Source organism: Sander lucioperca, chromosome 11 (assembly GCF_008315115.2).
Source record: "Sander lucioperca isolate FBNREF2018 chromosome 11, SLUC_FBN_1.2, whole genome shotgun sequence".
NCBI classification, from domain to species: Eukaryota; Metazoa; Chordata; class Actinopteri; order Perciformes; family Percidae; genus Sander; species Sander lucioperca.
The window spans coordinates 37,944,586-37,962,456 of NC_050183.1; the positions used below are offsets into that span (position 1 = coordinate 37,944,586).

Below are 17,871 nucleotides of genomic sequence, written 5' to 3' on the forward strand. Positions count from 1 at the left end.
AATTACATAATTGAAGAGAGATGATTAAAAGCGCTATCTTGCACGCAGGGCCCATGGAGAGATGGTATGCAAGATGTGTGTAACTTGAGTCAACCCACAGGACACAACTGGCTCTTCACAGTGGTTCAAAATACAGTAAGCCATGTCTGCCTGGCTCTGCTGCTACAAATAAGGTTAATAACAGAGCTGGAAGGACACATCAGTAATCAATCTATCACTTGGTTCAGGGCTTAATTTGAGCCGGAACATGTTCCGGCACCTCTGACGTTGGATCCGGGACCTTTTTTATTGGATCCGGTACCTCCTGTGTCACTATGAAAAAATGAATTGCCTAAATAAAAAAAAAAAATTACTGTTTGTGTAGTGTTCAATGTTGTTATCTGTCTTGTTAGTCTTGATTCCCCATTGAAGTTCCACAAAAATCTCGTGTTCGCATTTTCAATGCGTTTTGAGGTGAATTTTCAGGGTAAGACAGAGGGGGGAGAGGGACGGAGAGAGGGGAGGCACTTCAAGTGACACATGCGCTTGTGCTGGTTGAGATTGCTGTTAGCCTCGTTTCACTCAGGGGAAAAATGTCAAAAAGACAACAAAGTTTGCTTAACTTTTTCAAATACGCTGGCCAGTCTGATCCCAAACAAGCAAAAATAGTTTCCAGCGATCAAGAATGTGGAGACATTACATCATACCCATGCAGTGCATGTTCTGAAATTAAAATAAACATCGCCCTGATGTACACACAGCGTTGTTTAGGCTTTTTTAGTCAGATAAGCTACGTAGGCAGTGTCATTTCTTTTTTTTGTTCCGTTACCTCCAACCCCCGCTCTGCGCCTCCGGGACCTCCCACTTTACAAATTAAGCACTGACTTGGTTTATACAAAACAAACGGTATAGTGATCAAAAGGTTCTTTTACATTACATTACAAAGGTTCTTTTAAAAGCTTTTTGAAATTATGGACTATATTTTTGACAAAATATGAATGCAGTTAATGGTGTGACAGTTACGGGTGAAATAAATGAAAGGACTGTTTTAAAACAAACATCTCAATAGCTCAGCAGCTCTCACAATCTGGGTAGCTGTTCATTTGAAGCAGCAAAACATTTCACAAAACTGTCTGGAGAAGGAGACAAATAGTTCTTCAGACTTTATTGAGAGGATGAGAACAATCTTTCAATGCGTAGGCTAGTGTTTATACGAAGTACTGAAGGGAGAGGTGAGGTTATATCTAGTCGAATCAAACTGTATGGATTCGCTGATGCAGCTGCAATGCTTTTGACTGAGGACAAATTTGTGTTGTTGTGGTACAGGTGTGTTATTAGTGAATGCTGGATGCTGCAGGGATCACACAAGCTAATTTACAAATGCCCTTGGTTATCTGCCTCTTCTAGCTTGCAGGGATAGGTTAGGGTTAGGGATCGCTGTGACGTGGCAGGAACGTTGCCTGTGGGTTTACTGAGTCTGTTGAGTCATTAACAGTTGTTTTTTTATTAGAATACAGTATTTTTGTCTTGATGTGAAAAAAAACAACCAAGTATTATTTCTATGAAATCTCAATATTTTATAACTGTTACTGTAACTTATATATTACTATACATATTACCTTTGGTTTAGTTTCTTACTCATTGATGTCGTTGTCGCATGTTGTGTGATTGAATGTGTAATTACCATTAAAAAAGTATATTTTGGTTTGTTGCAGAATTTTATTATTATTATTATTATTATTATTATTACTCCATTGCATTGCTTTCAGTATTATCATTATGTATGTGGTACTGGTGAAGAGGGCTAGCTCTGTTCTGGTCTGCCCTCTGGGCACCAGAGAGGAGGTGGGGGAGAGGAGGATGTTAGCCAGGCTGGCATCAATCATGGGCAACACCGCTCACCCCCTGCACAAGACTGTGAGTTCCCTGAGCAGCTCCTTCAGCAGCAGACTGCTGCACCCTCAGTGTAAGAAGGAGCGCTACCGCAGGTCCTTCATTCCAGCAGCAGTCAAGACTCTTTAATGCAACATCATAATGTAGCACTGCTAGCTGTTTCTGCAATATGAGCCATCACTGGACAATATTCTGCACTATGCATATTTATTTATTTATTTATTTATTTATTAATCTGTGTCACCTCCAACTGTGCAAATTATGTCATTTCTCTTTATCTGCACCTTACACATCAGTATTAGCTATGTATATACAGTATACTGTCTGTTTATATAAGGGTGTTTATTGTGTAAACATGTTTGTATTATTCTTAAAATACTTTCTGTATATTTTTTTATCCTATGTCTATTTAATGTGTATTTGTGTTATTCTGATGTGTGTACATTTTTTTCTTTTGAGGCACTGTAGCACAGAAATGTGCCCAGTGTGGGATTAATAAAGTCCATCTATCTATCTATCTATCTATCTTTATATGTGTAACTTCTAATTTACTTATTCATGTACCTTTGTCTCAGAGTAATTGAAATGTTTAGCGGGCTCATACTCAGAGCATACTTTAATTTTCCTTTAGCAGGGTTTTTCTTGTAAATAAATCCAATTTCCATAAAAATGCTTTCCTAATTATTTTACAACCCCCCACGATGCATAACTTTATGTTACATTATGGTATGGTTTTAGTTAGTTTTGGAAACTAACTAAAACGGTAAACGACTCACAAGAGACAGCAAATGATGGAGAGGTGAACAGTGCACAATTTATACTGCATTAACTGTATCCAAAAATTGTGTGTGTGTGTGTGTGTGTGTGTGAAAGAAAACTTTTTTAATATTCCAACTCTAGTCAATACATTTTTAATAATAGCAGTTGTGAAGTTTCTACTCAACACTAATACTAATTAACAACTACTAATATTTTAACATCAACATAATTCATATTTAATCTGGAAAGTAAACTACTTTTTTTGGGGTACACATTTCACATGGTCTACAAGTTCCCAATGTTCTCAAATCCTATAAATGCCCCTGGTTGTGAGTGTAACAATAACCGAGTAATATGTGCAACAGTAGAGTCATGTGTCATGCGTAATATGTGCAACAGTAGAGTAATGCGTCTGATGTGATCCCCCGCCCCGGTTCACTGAAGGAGACTATTCATGAGAAACTGAAGCCCCTCTTTAGTGAAAATCCTTCAACAATCAACTTCTTGTGTCAGCACTAACAATACAACACACTCAGTGTGTAACTCTTGGACTGGTAAGGATGGTACCTTCCTGATGAAGCAGGAGCTTTGACCTCCATTTTCTTCAGCACTCTCAGTCCTGATGGTCGATCCATACAGGATAATATTGTTTTATGGCTAGACGGTCGCAGCACTTCAAGTTGCCAGCAGCAATAGAAATACATAAAATGAAATGAGCCGGCGAGAGCAACAAGTACATAAACTGCCCAAATACCCGGCACTTCATCCCATAACGCAGCTCTGTGTTGGAGACACTTTGCTCACTGTTACACAGTGGCGGATCTAGAAAATTTGACATGGGGTGGTAAAGGGGTGGCTAAGGTCTTGGCAGATTGGCATTGGAAGACGCTACACGGAAACCTCATATGTAAATGGCTTGTATGGCAAATAGAGGAAAAACTGTAAAACTGCATAACATAATTCTATCATTTGTTTGACCTTTTGATTGATCAGAATTACTGATATAGTAAGACAAATAGAATAGAATGTGTCTTATTTTATCAGTGATTATGATCAAGTGGGGCACGCGGGCAGTTTGACAGGTGACGCGACAAGCGGGTGCAATCCTGTGAAACTCGCGTTTGTGCTCGTCACATGCACACGCCCGCCCGCTGCAAGAGTTGAATTGTGTTGAACTTTTCCCTACGCGAGCAACACGGCGTGCAAATCAATGAACAAGAGACAGATTATTGCTGTTTGTGAGTTCACTAAAATATAAAACTGTTTTCTAAACAGTTATCAGGACATAGACAGCGGGGCTTCAGCTTGTCAGAGCATCGGCACAAGACTGGATTTAGCGTGTAACGTCCGTAATTATGACTATGCTAATTTAGCTAACTTTAGCTATCAACAATAACAGATCATGGTTAGGAAAATACTAGGATTGCCACTTTTTGTTATAAATGGACCTGTGATTAGGTATATATGATACCAGTCTGATCTCATTCAGTTGTACGGCAGGGATACAGTTGTGCACAGAATCGAGGAGCGTTGTCCTTCACATGAGGAGCGAGATCCTGTGGATCCACGCGACTATGCAGGCTAAGTGTCGCTTTTTTTTACATAAAAAGTTTGAATAAAAGTTTGAATAAAAGCAAAAAAAAAATTTTTTATTGTGGTAAATGCACATCTTAAATAATAGGTAGTTGCTGAGCGCACATGGTTATTGGAGTTAGAGAAAATGGCGTCCCAACTGGCGCATACTTGTGTGTACTGCTCTTGTGCAAAGACATCCATCTTTTTCCTTTCCATATTTCGTAAAGTGTTCTTTCTTTGCCATATTTTAGGAATCATCAGAAATCCTTACATTCATACTGTATATTCAAACATAAACAAACTGGTATCCCATAGCAACAACAGAATCAAAGATAGAATGGGATAGAATCAATTACCATTTGGATTGAAAACATAAGAATACATGTTGTTGTTGTTGTCATAACAACACACTATGAATACTGGGACCCAACTTTAGTTTTGACACAAATTCACTCAGAGAGCAGTTTGTATCAGAGAGTCATTTGACTGTGACAATCCAAAGGTGCACATTGCAACAAGAGAAAAGACACTGGTCCAGCAGAATACAAAGTTGGAAAACATGGAATTCATGGAGAGATTGAACCGCAAATGAATTTCTATCTCAGTTCACTTGAAGAACAAGTACGGTGTGAACTGAAGGACAGCGAGGCGAGTCTCACCCAATGTGAATCTGAGGGAAGAGTTCACCTGATAATCCGAGGACTTGCTGGCTAATCTCCTCGATCAGCTCCAACAACAGAGAGAGGGCAGCACTTTGAGCCATGACAAAAAGCTGATGCAGAGGGAGATGTGTGACTTGAAAGTTCAGCTGGCTGAACGCGTCCACTCCCCACCCAGGGAAACAGAGTATCTGAAATCCCAGCTGGGAAAAATCAGCAACAGGCTGCGAAAAGCCCAAAAAGATCTCGACCTGCAGTACTTCATTACTGAAGACCTGAAAGTCGAAATGGAGCAGATGAAGGGAGAGAAGGAGGCCCTTAAAAACAATGTGGAGACTCAGAAGATCGAGCTTCGTAAAGAGAGACAGATGCTCACGGTAGGTAAGACCACCAACGTGATGTTGGAGAGCTATCTGGAGATTGAGAGGGCTCAAGCTCAGGAGCTGAAGAATAAATTGAGCAAGATGGAGGAAGCTCTCCTAAAACAGGACGAGGAGGCAAAGGAGATACTGGAAAGATCCCAGGCTTCCCATAGAGCCCAGCTGGAGATGCAGGACAAAAGCAACAAGAACCTCATGGCTGCTCTTGAGAAAAAGTGTGAACATCAGCTAGAGAGTGAGCGTGTCCTATGGCAGCAGGAGAAAACTTCTCTGCTGGAGGAGAGCAACCTATGTGGATCAGAATGACGAGCAAAGCTTTGTGAGTGACTGCCTCCTGGCTGCTCTGAAGAAGACTGAGCAGCAGCTGGAGAGTAATCTCAACCTGTGGAAGGAGGACAAGGCATCCCTCCTTCAGGCCACAGAAAGCCTGAAGCTGACTCAGCAGGAAAAAGAGCAGGAGTGGGACAGGACCGAGAGCACCATGAGGTCCCAGCTGTCAGATCTTCAGAGCCAGATAATGCAAAAGCCAAAGAAGAAGAAGTGGTACAAAAAGCTTCTGCCTGGCTGAGGAAAAGAAAATGCATTTGTACTTGTATAGTGTCTGTCTGTCTGTCTGTCTGTCTGTCTGTCTGTCTGTCTGTCTGTCTGTCTGTCTGTGGGTGGGTCTGTCTGTCTGTGTGTGGGTGGGTCTGTCTGTCGGTGTGTCTGTCTGTCTGTGTGTGGGTCTGCGTGTGCGTGTGGGTGTGTGCGCGCGTTTGCACGCAGGGTGTGTGATGCGTCAGTGCAGTAGTGTTGGAGTAGTAGTGCTTGTAGTTAGTGCATGCTCTTTGCCACTGCTTTCAGCTACTGCCTCCGGATAGCCCTTTGTTTTCAGGGGCGAAAAGAGGAGCCGAGTGTGTAAGCCTCCTCAGCCGGTACATAGCCTCTCCACTGCCAAGATCTCGTACACGCCTCCCCGTGGCACACATGGTAACTGGTCCCTTGTGGTTCCAGGCTAAGTTGTACGGGATCTTGGAGCAGCAGTGGGCCCCAGAGACGTGGCATGTAGGCCCATCAGTGAGTGGAAACGCCCTGATGCCCGTCATCCACTGTCCCAGTTATGGGTAAATAGCCCCAGCTATGGGTAAATAGTGAATACCCCAATGGCAGCGCAAGCGGAAGATGGTGGTGTGAGAACCACCACAACGGCAAGGGAAGGCGGAAGAAGGCAACCCCACAGCCACGTGGGTTAACTTGGGAGGGTACAGTGGCTAAGGGAGCAAACCCCGAAGACAAACCTGCACCTGGGGACAGGCACAGGCGGAGTCCAACTGACCGGACCACCGGCAGGTCGTCATGGGTTCCCTCATGCCACTGGAGGTCCATCTGGTAGGAGTGAAGATGGTGGGAATAAGGTCTGCGCACCCACACCCTCACCTTAATCCTCACCTATGCGCAAGCTTATTGCCGCCACCCCCCAAAAAAGTCCTGTGGCGATGTGAGAAAACTGAAACTAGTCCTCACAACTATATAATAACTACTGCATACACACAAACACTAGCTACACAAATAATCTTTTAAAATAAATGCATAAAAATGATGTCATGTGGTGTGACAGCCCTGGGCCTGTCGTACATGTGTACTGTGGTTTGTCTTGTTAACTTGCAGGTGTAGCGGAGGCGATAATGAGATGACTGTGATCACCTGGCCGGTCCTTGCAGACTATTTAACCCCGCCTGCCCCGAGACCAGGAGGCCGCATTCTCCCGACTGCACCAACATGTTTTCTCTCTGTTTGAGTTTTCCCTTTGTTAACTACTGACAACATGCACCTCACATTCTCCATTACATCCATACACCTTCATTCATCATCACTGATACTGACAATCACACCTCATCGACAATCACACCTCTTGTTTGCATCATTATTTAATAAATGTTACTTTATTATTGTTACGTCCTTCTTTTGTTGTGGCCTGTAAGCCGGTCGTAACAAGTTGGGGGCTCGTTTGCCGTGAGTATAAAACCAGGACCTTGTTTGTGGTTTTCTTTAGTTTATCCTAGTTAGTTGCTGTTGAGGAAATTTGGTTTAGTTGAGCTAGTCTATTGTTGTTTAAATGTTAAGTTGCACTACAGTCATGTGTAATATAGTTTGATGTATAAATCAAGGGACAAATGCTCATTTGCATCCTAAACCCCCAAAATATAAGTTGGCTCAAAGTATTTTATATGTTAAATATAATACATTAAATAGAGGTTTTAGTCTGGAGGTACATGTTGGTCATCCAAAGAAAAAAATTAAATTAACAACACGGGAGCATTTCTTTCAGGGACATTTTGCAGGTTTACTACAAGTCTCATGTAGCTTAAGACTTTAAGACCAAACACACAGAGCCTTTCAAACACAGCTGCAATTCAAAGTTTTATTAAGAAATGCTTTAGAATATACACTGGTTATTGTCAAATCAGCTACAAACTTTAATTATTTGGTAACAATTATCAGTTTACTTTTTTGTTTTGGTAATAATCAATAAATCCTATGATTTTAATACATGTAGTTTTGGTTTAAAAGGTGCTGTAGGTAGGATTGGGAAGATCCAGGACTGCGGCGAGTATAACGCACGTTTCAGTCGCTCCAGTCTTTGCCAGGATGCAGGGCCACCGCACCGCAGCAGACTCGCTGTGTGCGAGCCAGACTGTGCGAACGCCGCTCTGCACGTTTAATGCAGGGACGTAGCTAAGTATTTGAGGGGCAGGGGGCTAAGATTACATCTACAATTATTATTTTTTATTAATTAATATTAATTAGTTGTTTGTTTCAATGTTTTAAGAAGCTTGTGGACATAGTGGCAGTTTGTTTTTACAAGCACAGTTTTTTTAACACCAAAGTTAGGGGGGCGGCTGGGGGGGCAAGGCCCTACAGTGGGGGGTCAGCTGCCCCCCCTTTGCCCACCTGTAGATCCGCCCCTGCTGTTACATGACTTCCCATATCAGCTCTCTCACACCAAAGGCTTTAATTGTTGATCTTTTAGCGGGCTTAAGTGAAGAACATAACCTGGGCCCCATTTCAGAAAGCAGGTTTAGTGAAAACTCTGAGTTTGTTAACCCTGAGATGAGGGAAACTCTGGGTTTTCTGTTTCAGAAAGAGGTAACTTAACCTCAGAGTCAGTTACTATGGTAACTGAGCCTGTGAACCTAACCTGGTCGGAAACAGGTTTTCTTCAAAAAACCTCAAGTTTCTCTCAGTCTCCTCCCTCTGACACAGCGCTCTTTCATTTCCTCATTCATTCATTCAGTCTGTATCGGGCGCATTTCAGCGAAGTTTATTTTTATTTACTATTTCTAACTATTTTTTTTTCTTAAAACGTGGCATTTCCTTTTGTCGACAATCCCGTCGATGAAGAAGCTGCTTTACTTCGCAGGGTGTTATACGTCGGGAGATGATATTGAAGCCCCGACGTTTTAATTTTCAGATAACTTCCTATTTGAGCGGTATCGGTTTTTCTTCCCAGTCTGTTATGCAGCCTAGGCTGCATAACCTTATCCGTCCTTATATCACTAACGTCACCCATCTTGGGCATGCTCTACATCCCAGCACATTCTTTGTGTCACATTAATTTTTTTTAAAACGGCAGTTTTCTTTACAACATTGGTGATGCGGAGCATTTTAGTAAAGCCACTGTATAGCAAAGCGCCGTCAGAAGAGTGTGACTCGCTCTGAAACGTGTTTTAAACGTTTTTGTAGTGTTCCCTGGACACAAACCAGTAAGAGCCATTAACAATATGTTCCACATGATTGCAGGTGAATGAGGTAAACCCTTTGAAATAAAAGATTATGAATTATAATTCTGTTAATGATGGTGCTGCTGAGTGGGATTAGGTGTAGTACTTTTTCACCCGCAGTATTGCATCTAAATTAAATAGATTATAGGTTCAATATCATTTCACCAGTAATATTAGGTTATAGCCTACTTATGATTAAATATGATATGCCTTATATTGGAATATACGCATTTAATCTAGCAGCACTTTTCTCCCACGCAAATTCTCTGTCTTTTGCAGCAGCCGCTGTGTTGTTTTTTTAACTCGCTGTATGTGCGCATGAGTATTTCCGCCGACCCATTTGTTTGTGGTTGTTACCATGGTGAATTGTAGTATCATGGCTCCATTCATGCTGCCTTTTTATTGTGGTGGTGGTGCACGCGCGTGAACCAACTCAAATCAGCGGTTCTGGAACCGAAAACTCAGAGTTTCCCATCTCAGGGTAAATCAACTCAGAGATCAGGGTTAGACTCAGAGTTTGTTAAACCTCCTTCCTGAAATGAGGCCCAGGACTATCACTGTTGCTTCACACTTTCTGAGGAGCGTTGGGCAAACAAAATGACTTAAAGCTATAGTGTGTAGTTTCTGTCGCCCCCATGAGGAATTCTAAGTAATGACAACAACACTGTCGGCACGTCCACATTATACAAGCCCTCTGTGACCGTGCACCGCCCCCACCCCTCCTCCACACAGTTGCTAGTAGCTCAAGAAGGACACGGAGGATTAAAAAAACATGATGGACTCTTCAAAAGAGGTCATTATCTTCACTCAAGTTTCTGCATGGGAAAGTCGCCGGACGACACAATCTTCTGAACATAGCCATACTGAGAAATACAGAGAGAGTTGTGTGGAGCTGATAGTCTGAATTAGCTTTGTAGCAACTCATTTGGCAATGGCTTGATGTTCATTAATATCAAAAAGTTACGCACTAAAGCTTTAATGCAAAAAGAAAAAGATGAAGTGTAGTCTCTGAACTCCTCTTAAGTGTGTAAGCACTGCCTACCTACACTCATGAGACTCCTTGGCTTCCCTTTTAGTACTTATGTAATACTACGGCCATCTCATCACACATTCTTTCATCCAGAGACCTCAGAATACATATAAATATGCAGCATCCAAAGAGCAAAACTAGCAACTCCTCTTTCTCACCCCTCCGCTTCCTGTCTGTATCTCATCTGTGCCGCAACTGAGTCGATCCAGTAAAGTCACTCAAAATCTATCGTCTGCTTAAATAAGCCAATTTAGACTTTTTTTCAAAATATCGAGAAAGAGTGAAGTGGGCAAAAGCATAGGTAGATCAGATAAGTGTAAGACCATCCTGGTTTAAGTAAATGGTCAGAGCTCGGATAAGTGCTTGTGCTGGTTGTTAATGCAGCACTGTGGTGTCTATACTCTGCCGTACTATCTATAAATAGGTTCTGCAAGTAGAAATTTTTGTAAGCTAATATAGTTTGAAATTATAGACAAATAACTGGCATAAATTGCATCATCTTCAAAAAGCAGAAACCCATTTGGAGGAAGATAAATGGACTCCTCAATGTCAGAGCACTTTTATTCGTCTGCTGAATTGTACTGGGTTGACGTATTGCTTTGGCTTTGATCCTATTATTTTCAAAAAACATAACAAAGGCTCTGTAGTTACTAAAGGCTCCATTGGAGTCATTTAAATCAATGGCATTACAATGACAAACTGCAGTATGCAGTTCCTTACTACACTGCCTTACTAATTTGTCTAGAGCCTCAGCCCATTTTCCACAGATTAACAGCATGATGTTGAATAAAAACTTTTATATTATGTCCTGCTTAAGCTCTGGAAAAACATACTTCAGTCTAATTTCACTAAGTAGTACTAAATGTCTCTTACCGGCCCATTTTAATGTCATGCTGCTGATTGTTATCTAAGGCAGTGATTGCCAATGAGGGACACTTTTGCCAGGGAATACATGGTAATGTAAGTAGCTCAACCAATTTGATTTAATAGAAAATATGATGGGATTTAAAAAAACATATATCCATATTTTGAGTCAGCTATAGCACCTGGACACCACATGTTGAAATTTAGATAGGGTGACCAGATTTCCCGGAACTAAAACCGGGACACTTTGAGCATGACCGTAGTGCTCGTGCACGCACACGCTTTTTAACGTGAACATGTGTCAGCCCAGGTCAGACATAGACACAGACAGATTAGACACAATTTTGCCAACAGCACACGCAGGCCTACTGCTCACAACACAATGGGCTATCGCAGTTAATATTCATTAATTTTCTTGGTATGTAGCCTCATATCTAAGAAATAATATTAAAAAACATTGAGTGAGTTTCGTGTGGGACCAACCTTATTTTTCAGAATTAAAGCATTCTTTTGGAAAATGCACCCACTGAACTTATGAAAAGGACTTTGTGAAAAAGGTATTTTTCATTGCATGGCACTAAAATAATTATTTGGAACTGCTGCCACAGGCTTGAACTAAAGTTATGGTAACACTTTACGGTATAGGTACATGAATTATGAATTCATGCATGAATTAATTCATGATTTGTGCATTACTTCATTCCTTTATATTTTATGAATCATCAGGAATTGACATGAGTTCATAGCCTCTCATTCATGACCTCATGCATGAACAACACATCAACTAAAGCATTAGGTAAGGTGGGTACATCATTATGCACAAGTTGTATGATAATAATGAACTCTTCGAATGTTTTGTGTGTAACAATATTAATTTGTAAAGTAACTAAAGCTTACATATACATGCAGTGGAGTAGAAGTAGAAAGTGGGGTGAAAAAAAGTACAAGTACTTATAACTACAGTACTCAAGTAAAACTTGAAAGGTCCAATATGTAATACATGTATTGTATTTAATCAACAAATGTCCACAATATTTAAACAGAACAGATATTAAGGAAACATGCTAAGTTGAAATACTATATTTTCTGACAACAATGCCAAAGCCAGTGCTCTCCATATTTAAATATAAATTTCCATATTTTGGCCTGTGTGTTGCCTATTTTGACACCCGGGTTGCCAGACATGAAACGCAAACACGCAAAAACAAGGTGCTGGCTGCAGCGATGGTAGCAGCAACTAAACCAACTGGATTAACAGATATAGATTCATTCTACCCGACCTTAAAAAACTCTGCATCTTTTCTAAACAATTGCATAACCAGAGAAGAGGTAAAACATGGGTAAATATTGGAGATGCATGTAAAATGTGGAGACAGCTTAGAGCCCAAAAGGACGCCGAGTTGGCCCATTTTTAACAGGTAAGCTTCATTCATATCATGGCTAACGTAGTAGGGATGGGCATTATCAGTCATTTCAACAATTCATGTGCTCGCATAAATTATATAGAGTAGCCTACTCAAGTTAGTTACTCGCGTCGCGATATAGCCTAACCATTAAAACGAGACAGATAAGAAGAGGCATTGTTTACAAATATAACGCTGGCTGCACAGATTATGCAGACGCAGACCGCTACGATTGACTGACACACACACACATTGTTGAAATCATACGCTGGACGCTACGCTGGATTGCTGCTCCTACGGAGAGAGGGCAGTGCGGAGCAGTGAGGGAAGACAGGAAGGATGCTTTATTAGTCTTTCTACATGGGTTTAGTTAATTATCGGGCTATAATAAGACCACGTCGGCTATGTAATCGCTGACAACCGGGACAATTTCATAGTGGTTGGTGTAAACCGGGACATTTTAGCGTCCCGACAGGCTTTTGTCGGGACTTGGGACACGCAACTGACAATCGGAACTGTCCCGGTCAAACCGGGACGTCTGGTCACCCTAAATTTAGAGTACATGAAAACTGGTTAGCAAGCGAGCAGAGAAACAGTTAACATAAGGTAAATGGTAAAATTGCTAAATGTAACAGATAAATGGTTGAAACAGTTAGCCAAAAGTAACAATAAATGGTTGAAACAGTTAGCTAAAAGTAACTTTAAATGATTGAAACAGTAAGCTAAAAGTAACGGTTGAAATAGTTTGCTAAAAGTAATGATAAATGGTTGAAACAGTTAGCTAAAAGTAAAGGATAAAAGGTTGAAACAGCTAAATGTAACGGATAAAAGGTTGAAACATTTAGCTAAATGTAACAGATAAATAGCTAAGTGTAGAATAAAAGTGCTAGTAATGCGAAAACCGACCTAAACACTGACAGTTCGATTCAGGGTTCAAAATTAGTACCATCCACCAGCCAAATTCTGGTAAAATATGCAAGTGGCTGATAGATTTGTTTCACTCGCCAGCCAAAAAAACAATTGTAATCTAGTGAGTGGCTGGTAAAATTTGCTATTTGGCTGGTGGACGACAAAGTTAATTTTAAACCCTGGTTCTATTGCAGTGAAAAGATATGGTAACACCTACGTTTATATCCACGTTTATTTATTATTATACTACTTCAATAAAATCCACATCCTGAACGCATTTCAAATATAACGACTGGTGTCGATGAAGTGGTACAAGAGCCCTACGTCAAAAAAGGTTGCTCTAAGGTAATGAGAACAGCCTCTATCGTCACGACAAATGTCAAATAAAGCAATCATGTTTGAAAATAAATTACTTGTAAGGCCCAAATTCTCTCTAAGCTCTGCATTAAGGTTACAGACTCATCTGAACATCTATAATGGCATTACAGTAGTCTGTGAGAGGGAGGACGGCCAGCATACACAGGCCCATGATCGTTCCAGCTGGACATCTTAAGTGTGACAGCTGACATGTCAGCGTGCCTGCAGGTATCTGACAGCCACTCACAGGGCACTCGCTTCTTCTCCTCCTTCCTGTCTTCCCTCATTGCTCCGCACTGCCCTCTCTCCGTAGGAGCAGCAATGCCCTTGTCTTGCTGACAGCGAAAGCATCTCCGCTTTACTGCCCTCATAAATACTCCAGAGTTGAAAACAATGAGACTGAGCTTTGGCAGTGTTAAGCTAAGGTAATGTCACCATTGAGCACGGCTGACAGCTTTTATGTGCAGCAGAAAGCATCAGAATGAGGAGGTAAGTGTAGGAGTAGTAATGGACGAGACTAACAGTCCTGCTTCAACAATGCACTCTGAGGACCGCATAGACCTGTCAGCAGACATTTCATTACTGACACATAAATATGTCAGAGTGGGAAGCTAAGTGGCACCTTGGGTCCTATTAAGTGCTGTTGTATAATTGCATTCACTTTGATGCTTATTTTCTCCTGTTGATTTTTAGACAGTCCCAGCTACTGCGGTTCTCAACAAGCAGCAGACAATAACACGTGTAAGACAAGATTGACCAGAGTCCATGTTTCATCTAAATTTGATGAGACAACATTTTGAACTAGAAAGCACTTTACAATGTGCTTTTCATTAAACCATTATTTCACACACTGTGTAGGCCAGCGCAAACAATTTGGGATTCAGTTGCTCAAGAACACTTCAACAGGGCAAACAGGATAACCCGCTCTACCTTCTGAACAAAACCTGCCCCAAAACTAGATCTAGATGTCCCCACGAGGTGTATACACCAACTTATTACCTAACACAGCACTGAAGAGGAGGGTCTAGCTAGTCCACACCAGTCATCATTCCAGGATGGGAAACTAAAACGTGCTCTGGTTTATTGGCCTTTCTTTAAACCAATCACAATCACATTGGGCGGCGCTAAGCGCCGGACTCAATGATGGTGCCTCTGCAAAATAGCCTCGGGAAGGAACTTGTTTTGGTGGACCATGTGTATGTTCAAAAGTTGTTTTAGTCGTGCAACAGAAAACTCAGATTGGACAGATAGTCTAGCTAGCTGTCTGGATTTACCCTGCAGAGATCTGAGGAGCAGCTAACCATAGTCCTCATAAATCGGCCAGAGTTTAGAATGCCAACACAAAGAAAGCGGAAGGTGACGGACATCCGGCCGAAAATGAGGGTCATCTGGCGGAATTTCTGGCAGCACCAGAACAATCACGGAAATAAACCTGCTAATGTCTCAGTCACTGCACACAAGAAGCAAGCAACACAGTGACGATGATAAAGTGTTGGGGGTTTTAATTACAGAAATGTACCAGCAACGAAAAATTAAAAGATGCACAATTCAGTGAGTGTGTGGATTCCTGCATTGCTTTGATTAGTTAAAAACTCACCAGTTGGGGTGAGCAGTGACATTAGTAAAAAAAAAAAACTCTGAGTGGGGCAAATGCCATGCCCCATGAACATGAAGTGATACACTAAAAGTACTGCCTGTGACTCAGGACCTTAAAACCAGGGTAGAAACCCCTGTTAAGGGGTGTCCTGGAATCCTGCCAGGGTCCTCTGTTGCATACTCCCCATTAATCTCTCCCCTAATTTCCTGTCACTTTACTAATAATGCCCCCAAAATGACTTAAAGAAAAACACATTACAGTTGTTGCCGTCAGCAAATTTTTCAATTGTCTTAGAAACCTAAAGACAGCTGCGCAATCTCAATTATTATTTGCATTTAGTTACATGTTTTTGCAATGTATGTAGGCTAATGTATGCAAGAATTGCCGGGACAGTGGTAAACCATGACAGACAAGAAACAAGATTAAAGCAAAACTGTATTCAGACCTTCCTTATAAAAAAAACACAATAAAGACAGGAACAGAGCTGGAAGAGGGCTGAGCAAACACAGGCAGAGGTTTAGATGTGTCACGCCAACGACTGAGATGACTGCAGGGATCGATCAAAGGCTGCCTTCCCCTTCTGCCTCACTTTCAGATCATTAAAACCTAATTGAGAACTATGGTAATCAAAGACACACACACACACACACACCTCAAGGATAACAATAAAAAAGCACAGGCGGAGTGAGATAATGAGACCCGATGTCCATCTGAGTTAGAGAGCAAATCAATCCGGCGGAACTGCACCATGACAGTGTGAGAAGAGGCTGAGGGGGTAAACTAGTGCCACGATGATCACAGGGTGAATCTCACGCTCATCAAATCATCTGTTTAAGTGAGCCTTCACCAATGTGATCTGGATGAAAGGGAAGACACAGGCAGTGGCAACACAGGAAAGGAACACAAAAGAATAACCCCATGTGCATGATCTCTCTTTGGTGTGTAAAAGTGTCAGACAGCACATCAAGTGGACCACCAGATGCGCGTGTGTGTGTGTGTGTGTGTGTGAAGTTGGCTCACCCAGGACTAGAACTTGCACAGAACTCCATCCACATCTGCAAGCCTGGAGGTGCTCTGATCGATGCTGACCGTCTGCTCTGACTGTGGTTCTGTGCGGGATAATGTTGCTCCTCCAGCCTCTCCGGACACTGAGCTTCTTCCTCCTCCTCCTCTTCTTCCTCTTCCAGCAGCAGCAGTAGCAGCAACAGCAGCTGAACTGGACTGCATTCACTCACCTTCCCTCCTCTCTCTTCTCCTCACAGCACTGCTGTTGGATTATCTACCGCCTCGCAAATGAAGTCCCTGGCTCTCCGCTCTCCTCTGCTTTGTGCTAGAAAGGCAGCAGGAGCTCCTCTTCCAGCGGACTCCCAGCTTTGTGTCTCGGGGATCGGCGAGGGCTGCCACCGGCAGCGGCAGGCAGCTCGGACTGACGGTGCTCTCGTTATTGGAGTGCATGTGTATGAGTGCGCTGGCATTTGTGTGTGTGGGATGTAGAGCGCAGTGTGTGTCTGTTGGTTTGAAAGAGGAGCCGGCTGCTGTTCATATGGCTCATGTGTGCGTTTGCGCTCTCTCTCTCTCTCTCTCTCTCTCTCTCTCTCACTCACTCTCTCTCTCTCTCTCTCTTGTACTCGGGCTGTTTTGTGCTGCATTCATGTCCTATAGGGAGAAAACGGAAGATGAGTTCTCTAGGCCTATTTAAAAAAATTATCTCACTTTAGCTTTCAGGTGGTGGGTATAGGCCTACTGTATACTCCACAATACCCTGAAGGGACACACTGCGTGGAAATCCAGGTGGGACAGAATTGATTTAATAAGATATTCTAAAATGAACAGCCTATGTGAATAAATACAGAGACATGTATAAATTCACCAATAGATTTGTTAATATTTCATAATATTTTTAACATAATCATCATTATGTTTTAGTTTTGGAATGTTTTTCATTGTAGGCTATGTGTGTTAAGGGGTAGGGAGGCTGGAAAAAAAGAAGGGCTAAATCTGTGATGTGTAATGTTAGTCTTTTGCCTTTCTCAATAAAAACAAATATTTAAAAAAACATAATCATTATTATGAAAAATGTGTTTTTAATATTTTCCCCCAAACGTTTTTAATATATTCTCACTTTTCAGCCCGCCACCTCACCCTTTACTGATCAGATGCTAACATGGCTGCCAGCTGTTTCTGAATTTAGCCTGTTAACTCCTGGTCACTCATTAATGAAATTACTCCACAATTTATTGGTTTATTTAGAGCTGCATTTATTGTTTCTTACCACCTGTGGACAGCACAACAAGCCATAAACACAACACTGAATCAGAATCAGTTTTAATGGGCAACTAAGTGTGAACACATACAGGGAATTTGGCTTTTTGTTGCTTCGGGACATAGACAGAAATAGCCATACGGCTAAAATCAAGGACAACAAAGCTGAACAAGGTAAACATAAACATTTCACTACTATGTACAGATATACGTATATATTAAAAAGTGTAAACAAACAGCTCTATGAGGATTATAAACAGTAAGACACTATGGCAATGCAAAAGTGCAAATAGTGCTAGAATAAAGAATTAACAGTTTACTTTTATATCTGAGGTAGGTGGATATGACAGTATTTACAGTGTATTTTTGACAGATGCTTTTGTCACAAATCATGTGTTTAACACTATTAAATATTTAATTTACTTGAAAGGTGGATGCTTGGT

At 41.5% G+C, this 17,871-nt stretch overlaps 2 protein-coding genes across 2 annotated transcripts in view; one reads left to right on the forward strand and one right to left on the reverse strand.

Annotated features, from left to right (window-relative positions):
- Positions 1 to 16,758, reverse strand: part of lingo3a (leucine rich repeat and Ig domain containing 3a) — a 46,948-nt gene extending 30,190 nt beyond the window's left edge. The window contains exon 1 of the mRNA XM_031318443.2: positions 16,187 to 16,758. The gene's annotated coding sequence lies outside the window, so the exon portion shown is untranslated. The remainder of the gene's footprint in view (positions 1 to 16,186) is intronic.
- On the forward strand, positions 4,644 to 7,127 carry LOC118496308 (intracellular protein transport protein USO1-like). Its single transcript, XM_036007534.1, has 2 exons — positions 4,644 to 6,722; positions 6,893 to 7,127. Exon 1 carries the CDS (start codon positions 4,982 to 4,984, stop codon positions 5,549 to 5,551), a length of 570 nt encoding a protein of 189 aa, XP_035863427.1. The 5' UTR covers positions 4,644 to 4,981; the 3' UTR covers positions 5,552 to 6,722; positions 6,893 to 7,127.
- Positions 16,759 to 17,871: the final 1,113 nt, after the last annotated feature.

What these genes read in the sequence shown, in the direction of transcription:
- LOC118496308 (XM_036007534.1), top strand. Translation starts at nt 4,982, where the DNA reads ATGCAGAGGGAGATGTGTGACTTGAAAGTTCAGCTGGCTGAACGCGTC.